We start from the raw sequence: 9991 nt of genomic DNA on the forward strand, positions 1-9991 counted from the left end.
ATGCCAGTCCTCTGACCCTGCCCCTGCCCCCCCCCATCATGCCAGTCCTCTGACCCTGCCCCTCTCGCAGCATCAGTTGGTGTCCCAGCCAGGGCTGAACAGAGGCCTGATCTTGGACCTTCTTGACAAGATGAGGAATCCTGGGAAGGGGCCGCCTGTTGGTGAGATTGAAGATGAGGAGCCTGAGGTGAGCGGCAAGGAAGGAATGAGGACCTTCTGGCCTTTGCATGGTCCTTCCTCCTGCCCCCTGGAAGCACACGTTAGAAGGAAAAGGGTGCAAGGACAGGAAGCTGGCAGGGCTGGACACAGCAGCTTACAAGAGCGAGGGTAGGAGGTGGCCGTAGGGTGACGGGGGAGTGTTGGGGGCTGAGCCCTGACACGGCCCCCTGTCTTTGCAGCCCCCCCCTGCCATCCCACGGCGGATCAGATCCACCTACAGGGCCAGCTCGCTGGGGGTCCCCGACACGGACTGCTGTCGTGAGTAGACAACTGTGCGGTCAGCAAGGGCTCAGATCCCAAGAGACCTGCAGCCACGCAACCCTCAGGCTGGCCTCGCCCTCCTCATCCCCGGAGACCTCCCAGCTCCACCCAGAAGATGCCCGAGACCATCTAGAGTGTGGTAGCACACGCTGTCACCCCAGCACTCAGGGTGGTCACCGAGCTCAGGCTGCCTGGTCTACGCAGTGCGTGCCAGGCCAGGGCCACATACAGTGAGACCTTGTCTCAAAACAATGGCAAGAAGAAAGAACCACACCAAACCAAAAACAAACCAAAAAAACAATGCAAGCACCAAAAACAAAGCAGAAAACTCCCAAATTGGCTGTAGCTCAGTTTGTAGAGTACTCATGTTGCATTCACAAGGTTCAGTCCCCGGCCCTGAATAAACCTGGTCGGGTCCGGTGAGGCGGCTTCGTGGTGACGGCGCGTGCTGCCAGGCCTCAGAACTAACTCTGCAGTCGCTCCCAGATACACGCTGCCCTCCCTCTCACAAAACAAACGAATACACACAATTTTTATACAGTAAAAAAAAGCTAGTTCAAGGCCAGCCTGCTCTACATAGTTAATTCCAGGGCTACACAGAGAGACCTTGTCTCAAAAAACCAAAACCAAAAACAACAAACTGTCAGAACACCTAAGTAAGGCCTGAAAGCACATATCTCGCGGCTGCTTTGAGCCCTTCTACCTCCCTGACGCCCCCCTGAACCCCCAAACAAGACCCCTGTGAGCAGAGGCCCCCCCCACAGGGTCAGTGGCGCCCTCCACCGTCTTCATCCTGTCTCCCTGCCCACCTCTCACCGGGTTGTCTCACCCCCTTCCCAGGGCGGCACATGGAGTTCCAGAGGCTCAGAGGAGTGGACCCCAGATCTCAGGCTGACACCGTGAGGCGCCTCCGTGCTCCCCCCAGGTGCTCCCCCTTCCCCCTTTCTGCCATGTGCCATGCTGAGTCTTTCCTCATCCCACAGGTTCCACTACAGCCCCCTGGAGACTTCCGGAGCACCAGTCCCAGGTCCAGGACCCCTCCCCTGGGCTGGAGGGGAGGGCGGTGGGTTCTGTGGGAGCCGCCTGAGGCTCATGCCTGTCAATCTTCAGGAGCCAACTGTCAGAGTCTGATGATGACTATGATGACGTGGACATGTAAGACCCCGTGAACCCTCACCTCGGCCGCTCAGCACCCGAGAACCCGTCTCCAGCCTTCCCAACATCTACCGCAGATCCCAACTTCATCCTGTCACCTCCTCTGCAATCCCTGGTCCCCAAGCCCACTGGACCCTAACCTTCACCCCAGACCCCCTCCCAATTCCAACCTCTCCATCCCTTCTTCTGCCTCAGCTTTCTAAGTACCTGGTGTTACCTGCCCAACCAGGCCTGGTTCCTTCTACTTTCTACAGCTTACTTAATCCTCAGCTCATGTCCTCCACTGCGCTCAGGCCCAGGCCTGAGCCCAGGCCTGAGACGCTTTGGCGTCGCTGCTTCCCAGGCTCTGCCACCTCTGCTTGCCCAGCAGCCTCAGCTTGTTTGCAGCCCACAGTGGTCGTGGGCTCTCTCACTGCCGCTGCCTCGGCTAAGCAAGTGGGTTACAGGCTCTGTAACCCAGGCTCAGACTGAACCTCCATCCGTGCAGACTTCCTGCCGGTCAGGCTCTGAGTCTCAGGCCCCAGGCTGCACCCCAGCAGTCACCCCAAGTCCCCACATTCTCCCTGCCCCGGCTCAGGAGCAGTCTCCAAGCCTGCTCCCCGTGGCTCCCCACCTTCTGAGCATGGGTAAGCCGCGGGGTAAAGGGTGAGGGATGGAGCAGGCCTCGAGTCTTCTTTTTCTTTCTTTTTTAAAATTTTTTTCGAGTCTTCTTTTATATTGTATTTTATATTTATTATTTTATGTACATTGGTGTTTTGCCTGCATGTGTGAGGGAGTCGGAGTTACAGACAGTTGTGAGCTACCACAACTGGGTATTGAACCCAGGCTTCTGGAAAAGCAGCCGGTGCTCTTAACCGCTGAGACATCTCTCCAGCCCCCACATCATGTCCTCTTGAGGACACCATATAGCAGCCCAGAGCTGCTACTGCTGTTTATAGCCATGGCCGTCAGTTACAGAGTCTTCAGCTCCAGCCACTCCAGTCACCCCTCCCCCGCTGCCCCTCAGTCCCAGGCCACCCCAGCTTGTCCCCCTCACCCACACCTGCTTACCATATCTTTGTGTTTCAGCCCTGCCCCTCCCACAGAGGACATACCCCCTCCACTGCCCCCCAAGGTAAGGCCCTGGGGAGCCTGGGGCCAAGTTGATGCTGGGCGCTCTCAGTGTTTAGAGGAGAGTTTGGGGAACAGGATGGATGTACAGAGACTCAGCTGGTGGTGCATTCACGGGGTGGAGGCAGGAAGGTCAAGAGTTCAAGATCATCCTTAGCTACCATAGCAAGTTCAAGGCCAGCCAGGGCTATGCAGTGACACAGTGAGACCCCGTCTCAAAACAGAAATTTGTTTGTTTAAAGCAAGGCAGGGGGCCTGAGGTCTGGAGTGGGATCTGGCAAGCAGCTGGCCCAGTGTCCAGCCTTAACCATTCGTTTTCTGGTGTGTGCCGATGTCTCTTCTCATGAGGATGTGGATCTGGGATGGTTGTACCGAGGCAGGTTGTCACGGGGAAGATCATGGATACGGCCAGTTTTTTGTCCCGGGGGAGGCAGGGATTGGGGTACAAGATGCACAGTCTTCTGGACCCTCTCAAGACTGTTTCTACCCCACTCCGGTCTCCGTAGCCCAAGTTCCGGTCTCCATCAGATGATGGCTCTGGAGGGGTAGGAGACGACGGGCAACTGAGCCCAGGGGTGCTGGTCCGATGTGCCAGTGGACCTCCTCCGCGCACCCTCCGACCTGGGGCTCCCCCAGCCACCTGCAGCCCCCATCTCACGGCCCGCTCAGGTATCAGCACAGCCCCAGGAGGAAGACAGGCGGGGTGGAAGTCTCCCAGCCTGACGCCGTTTTGACTCCTCTCAGATCCCTCGCTGTGGAACTCAGCCGCTCCGGAGCCAGGCCCGCCCCCGCTCCTGCCCCCTAAGAAGGACAAGATGAGGAGGAAGGTGAGAGCTCGCTACTAGCGCGTAGACAGGCTGGGGTGGGCCAGCGAAAGGGGGATGTCGCCGAGTCCTTCCTCCGTCTGGACACTGGTCTTGGAGGTGTGTGCCCCTGTGTAGGTCTGCGGTGTATGTGCAGGCGTGCGGGTACGTGAGTACGCGGAAGCCAGAGGAGAGCATCCGTGACCCGCTGTGTCACCCTGCATCTTAAGAAATAAGATGTCCCAACCTGCTTGGAGCGAGGCTGGTGGCCAGGTGTCCTCCTGTCTCTGCTCTTACAGAGAGGCTGAGTCATAGCCAGCTTTTTTTTTTTTTTTTTTTTTTTTTTCAGAGAGGGTGTCTCTGTGTGTAGCCCAGGCAGGCCTGGACCCACTTTGTAGACCAGGCTGGCCTCGAATTCACAGAGATACGCCTGTCTCTGCCTCCCCAAGTGCTGAGATTACAGTTTCACCGCACCCAGCTCCCATGCCCAGCTTTTCAATGCGGGTGCTAGGAATAGGAACTCAGGTCCTCACATTTGCACAGCGAGTCCTCTGAAGCTCTGAGCCCTCTGTCTTTATAAAGGGTCAACCTTCATACATAAAAATAGGTACCAACTACTCTGTGTGGTGGCCGCACACTCGGAGCGCTGAGGCGGGGAGATGGAGAGCTGCAGGCCTGGGCATGTAGTTGGGCTGTTCTCGTTAGCTTTCCTATCAGGATGATAAAACACCAGCCCACACCAGCCTGGGGAGAAAAGGGTTTGCGTGGCTCACACTTGAGTTCACAGTCCATCATCCAGAGAAGTCAGGCAGGAACCTAGAGGCAGGTACTGAGGCAGAGGCCAAGGAGGGACACTGCTTTCTGGCTTGCTCCTCATGGTTTGCTCAGCCCGCTTTTCTGTACAACCCAGGTCCCCTGCCCAAGAGTGACCTCACCCAAAATGGGCTGGATCCTCTCACATTCATCAGCAAATTTAAAAAGTCCCACAATCTGGTAGAAGCATCTTCTTAGTCATGGCACCCTCTTCCCAGATGACTCTAGCTTGTGTCGAGTTGACACAAACTGACAGGCCCCAGAGGACCTAGCTAGAATTCTGCAGTAAAAGCTTGGGGCCACAGCTTGCCAGCAGTGAGGGGCGGAGGGCGGCTCAGTGGAAGAGCGCTTAGCTGCTATGTGCAAAGCCTGGCTTTCTATCTCTAGTAACTGCAAAGGTAGGAGTAAGGGGGGTGGTTTCCAGGCCAAGTGGGGTACATAGTGAGACTGTTTTTAAAAAGTAGAAGGAGGGGCTGGAGAGATGGCTCAGCAGTTAGGCGCATTGGCTGCTCTTCCTGAGGACCTGGGTTCAATTCCCAGCACCCACATGGCAGCTTACAACTGTCTGTAACTCCTGTTCCAGGGGATCCGACACTCTCACATAGACATGCACAAAGTCAAAACACCAATGTACATAAAATAAAAATTAAAAAAAAAAAAAAGTAGAAGGAGAGGGATTCTAGCTGTGTCTGTTTTCTGTTCCGCAGATGGAGAAAGAGAAGCGCCGAGAGGTGAGTAGCTTTCTCGGGTCGTATATAAGACACTTCCCTTTACCGTGGAGGACCCATTTCAGGGCAGCCAGTGAGTGCCTGAAGCTGGCCAGTGCCCAAATCTACTTTTTTAAAGATTTATTTACTTATTATGTATACAATGTTCAGTCTTCATGTATACCTACAGGCCAGAAGAGGGCACCAGATCCCACTATAGATGGCTATGAGCCACCTGTGGTCGCTGGGAATTCAACTCAGGTCCTTTGGAAGATCAGCCAGTGTTGTTAAGCTCTGAGCCAGCTCTCCAGCCTCCAATGGCACATACCTTTAATCCCAGTACTTGGGAGGCAGAGGCAGGCAGATCTCTGAGTTTGAGGCCAGCCTGGTCTACAAAGAGACTTCCAGGACAGCCAGGACTATGCAGAGAAACCCTGTCTTGAAAAAGGAAGAAAGGAAGGAAGGAAGGAAAGGAAGGAAGGAAGGAGGGAAGGAAGGAAGGAAAAAACACAAGACAATGTTTTAAATTTAATGCATTAGTGTGAAGGTGTCAGATCCCTTGGAATTTGTGGTATAGACAGTTGTGAGCTGCCATGTGGGTGCTGGGAATTGAACCCGGGTCCTTTGGAAGAGCAGACAGCGCTTTTAACCACTGAGCCATCTCTCCAGCCCGACAATTTTTTTTTTTTAATTTTTGAAATCTTTTGTAATATTTTTTGGACCATGTCTAAACATGGTGAATGAAGTGGTGCGAAACCACAGATGGGGGGCGGGAGGGGGAGTAGGGGATGGGGTTATGTGCCTCTGAGGAACAGGCAGAGTTGAACCCTGCACTCTTTCGCAAGTCTTAACCACGCCACCTTCCTCTCCTCGGCTCGCTGCCGCCCACTGGCCATGGCCACCCAGGGGTGTACCCATCTTGTGAAGTTATTCAACAGCTGCCCCCTGCAGATCCACAGCACAGCTGCCTGGACACACCCCTCTACTAAAGGTGGGCACTCAGGAGGCCCAGGAGCGCCTGGGTTGAGGGGCCAGGTGGGGGCGGTGGGGCCTGAGGAAAGCACGAAGAAGAGCTACAGGACGAACGTTTAATTTTACGTGTGGGTGGTTTTGGCTGCACGTCCACCACGCGCGTGCAGTGCTGGCAGCGGCCAGAAGAGGGCGCTGTGTCCTCTGTAGCTGACCTTTCCTGGTTGGCTGACGTGGGTGCTGTGACTGAACCCAAGTCCTCACAGGAGCAACAGCTCTTACCCACTGAGCCACCTCTCCAGCCCCGCGAGGCTCTTCTTTTGCTATGTAAGATTTATGTTTTTATCTTTAGATCATGTCTTCTCTAAAATACTGCTATTAATTATTGAGGATGTCATACAATGTGTTTGATCCTCCTCACCTTCCACTCCTCCCAGATCCAACCGTACCTCTCCGTCCTCCCCGGCTTAGTGTCCTTTTCTGTCATGGAGGCTGATTTGTGCTGTTCCTGTTCTCACAACTGTGGGGCCATCCACTAGAGCATGGCTATCCTTTTAAAAAACCTGACTTTTCCTCGCCAAGAGGATGTCAACAAGTCCGTATAGTCCGCACACATGCCCAGATGCCCTCGGAGTCCAGAAGAGCTTGTACGATTCCCTGGAGCTGCAGTTACAGGCAGTTGTGAGGCTCTGGACGAGGGTGCTGGGAACCAGTCACACTCTGGTCCCCTGCAAGGGCCGCAGATTCGCAGCTCCAGAGGTGAGGGAGGGTCAACATGGAGGGATGTTGATCCAGCCACATCTGGAGCAGAACTTGTGATTGCTGTCAGCATTGGGATCCAAGAGGGGAAGTGAAAGGATGAGCTGAAAAGCGAACCCTAGGAAAGCTGAAGTTTAGAGGTCAGGGGTGTCTGAATAAGGTAGTCTGAAGGTAGGGGTACATGATGGAGGTATTGAAGGTCACCTGCAAGGTGATGGTAGAGATCGGGATCAGTTTTGGGAGGCTACGATTTGACTGCTGCACAAAAGGACAGAGTCAGGAGATCACAGGCAGGAGACGTCAGGTCAGGATTCAGTAACATAAGAGACTTGGAATAGAGGGGCCCTCTTTAATGCCAGCACTCCCGAGGCAGAGGCCAGCCAGGGTTATATAGCAAGAGTCTTCTTAAACAAAGAAACAAACAAAAAGCATAGTAGCAGGACACTGTGGCGCACGCCTGTGATCCCAGCACCCAGGAAGGCAGAGGTAGGTGGATCTCTGTGAGTTTGAGGCCAGCCTCGTCAACAAAGTGAGTGCAGGACAGCCAAGGCTACACAGAGAAACCCTGTCTCAAAAAAAAAAAAAAACCAAACACACACACACCAAAAAAAGCATAGTAGCTCACACTGGTTACGCTGGCTCTTCAGAGGTAGAGGAGGGAGTTCAAAGGCCAGTGGGATACTTGTGACCAGACCTCATAAAACAAGAGAGAGGCCAGGAAGATGGCTCAGTTCCCAGCACCCAACACAGGGGCTCACAGCCTTGTCTAACTCCAGTTCCAGGGGAACTGCCGCCCTCTTCTGGCGTGAGGGCGCTGCATGTTCACGGTGTACAGGCATACACGCAAAGACTTTCACGGAAAATAACAACAGGGCTGAGCAGTGTCACCAGACAGAGAAGGCCACATTGGGAACACAGGCTCAAAGTTTCGTAGCTGGAGATCAGCCCTGGGGAAGAAGTGTCAGGGCTTGGAGCCCTGGGGGAAGTGTGTGTGGGGGGGACGGTCAGGGGTAAGGAACTGCCCGTGTCAGCACGTCATGGAGAGGAAGCGGTGGTTGGGATTGTGGAGACTGATGGGAGGTTTAAGTTCAGATTTAAGCGTAGGGGCGGGGTAGAGGGTCAGTTTTGGACAAAGTTCTGGGTGGTCCTTCCCCCATGCTGAGAAACCGCAACAACCTCTGTCCGGCCCACTCAGACCAGCACTTGCTCCTGGCTGCAGAGGAAGGCATTTTCGTACTGAACCGGAATGACCAGGAGGCCACGCTGGAGATGGTGAGGGGCGGCGGTCAGTGCTGGGGGCCAGGGTCGGGCGGCACAGGGTCAGATGGGAATCCCGGCAGTCACCGCCCTTCTCCGCAGCTCTTCCCTGGCCGCACAACCTGGGTGTACTGCATCAACAACCTCCTCATGTCTCTCTCAGGTCAGCCTGTGGGCTGGGGGAGGGGCGGGGTTCGCGGAGGGGAGGTGTGGATGAGCACTGACTGAGTCTTCACCTCCGCCGGGCCTGAGGTTCAGATCCCACCACTGTCGTACTGGTTGCTCGGAAGGCAAGGGGCTTCTCCCCCCGAGCCTCAGCTTTCCTATCTGTAAAACGGGGCTCCAAAATCTTCGCTTCTCAAGTTGGCTGTGAGCTCATTTTCACAATGAGTTCAACTTTAAATGCCTTTGAAGTCTCAGGGTGTGGCTGGCACGCTCCTTTAATCCCACAGCGTGAGAGAAGGGGCAGGTGCATCTCATAATCCGAACTTAATCTCCTTATTAAGATGGACTGAGGAAGCCAGGCGCATGCCTTTAGTTCTAGGAGGCAGAGGCAGGGGCAGGGGCAGGCGGACCTCTGTGAGTTCCAGGACAGCCAGGGCAATTATGCAGAGAAACCCTGTCTCAAAAAAGGAAAAGGTTTCACAGCGTTTTTGTTTTATTTGTTGTTTGGGAAGTAATGTAGGGCCTGTGTATGCTGTGTGTGCTCCAGCAGCACGGCACCTCCTATGTTTTTGAGACAGGCTTCGCACTCTGTCCCAGGCTAGCCTCAGCCTCCCAAGTCCTGAGATTGGGAGCAGGTGCCACCACTCAGGTAATATGTGCCAGCTGTGGCGGCACACACCTGTCATCCTAGCACTCGGGATGGATTCAGGAGGATGGGGGGGTTAGAGGCCAGCCTGGACCTGAGACGCTGGGAAACAAGCGCCAAAAACTAAACCTCGGGTGCAGCCTCACGGGCTGGGTACAGCTCCCTTACCCCACCTCTGAGGGCAGGCGGCCCAGTGTGTGTGTGTCTGTGTGTGTGTGTGGGGGGTGCTTGGGGAGTTTCAGCAGGACGGCTGGGAGACGGGAGCTGGCAGGGGTCCTATAACTGCTTCCCTCCCACACGCGCACTACAGGGAAGACACCCCACCTATATTCTCATAGCATCCTGGGCCTGCTGGAGAGGAAAGAGGGCAGAACGGGAAACCCCATCGCCCACATCAGCCCTCACCGGTTTCTGGCAAGGTTCGAGCCCCGAAAGGCGCCGCAGGCTTCCCTGCCCCTACCGCTGCCCGCCCCCCACCCGCAGCCACTCACCCCTCCCCCCTTCTTCAGAAGGAACATGGTCTCCAGTAAGATTCAGGACACCAAAGGCTGCAGAGCTTGCTGTGTGGGTGAGAACCAGCCTCGGGGTGCTGGGTGGAGGGGAAGGGCTGGGGCCTGAGCAGTGCCCGAGGCTGGCGGAAGGAGACAGGGCCTGACCCCTTCTCGTCCTCTTCCACAGCCGAGGGCGCAGGCTCCGGAGGCCCGTTCCTGTGTGGGGCTTTGGAGACATCTGTGGTTCTGCTGCAGTGGTACCAGCCGATGAACAAATTCCTGCTTGTTCGGGTAAGCTCCAGGGCGAGGGTGCTGTAGCCTGGGCCCTCGGGTCGGAAGAGGGGCTGCTCTCCCGAAGGACCTAGGTTCAGTTCCCAGCACCCCACACGACAGCTCACAGCAGTCTGTAGGTCCAGCTCCAGGAAACTCAACACCCACACACAGACGAACAAGCAGGCAAAACACCAATGCACGTAAAATAAAGATAAATCGTTTTTTAAAAGTTCCTGATCTTTAAGCCCCGCCCCTCACACCAGAGCTTAATATTTCTCAGTCTCCAAGGCTCTGTCCCTTTGGGTGTAAAGTCCTTTTGCTGCCGTGTGTGTGTGTGTGTGTGTGTGTGTGTGTGTGTGTGTG

General features: G+C 55.2%; 1 protein-coding gene across 1 annotated transcript in view; it reads left to right on the top strand.

Moving 5' to 3' along the window:
• Map4k1 (mitogen-activated protein kinase kinase kinase kinase 1) overlaps positions 1 to 9991 on the top strand; it is a 20789-nt gene that overhangs the window by 8688 nt on the left and 2110 nt on the right. The window contains exons 12-26 of the mRNA XM_055594769.1: positions 71 to 187; positions 399 to 477; positions 1321 to 1379; positions 1464 to 1507; positions 1591 to 1635; positions 2704 to 2749; positions 3252 to 3414; positions 3490 to 3572; positions 5069 to 5092; positions 5975 to 6059; positions 7992 to 8068; positions 8156 to 8216; positions 9175 to 9283; positions 9374 to 9432; positions 9543 to 9646. Of these exons, the coding sequence (XP_055450744.1) occupies positions 71 to 187; positions 399 to 477; positions 1321 to 1379; positions 1464 to 1507; positions 1591 to 1635; positions 2704 to 2749; positions 3252 to 3414; positions 3490 to 3572; positions 5069 to 5092; positions 5975 to 6059; positions 7992 to 8068; positions 8156 to 8216; positions 9175 to 9283; positions 9374 to 9432; positions 9543 to 9646 (1155 nt within the window). The remainder of the gene's footprint in view (positions 1 to 70; positions 188 to 398; positions 478 to 1320; positions 1380 to 1463; positions 1508 to 1590; positions 1636 to 2703; positions 2750 to 3251; positions 3415 to 3489; positions 3573 to 5068; positions 5093 to 5974; positions 6060 to 7991; positions 8069 to 8155; positions 8217 to 9174; positions 9284 to 9373; positions 9433 to 9542; positions 9647 to 9991) is intronic.

The sequence above is a fragment of the Psammomys obesus genome, unplaced genomic scaffold, assembly GCF_907164565.1.
Source record: "Psammomys obesus unplaced genomic scaffold, mPsaObe1.curated_primary_1811, whole genome shotgun sequence".
In the NCBI taxonomy this organism is placed as follows: domain Eukaryota; kingdom Metazoa; phylum Chordata; class Mammalia; order Rodentia; family Muridae; genus Psammomys; species Psammomys obesus.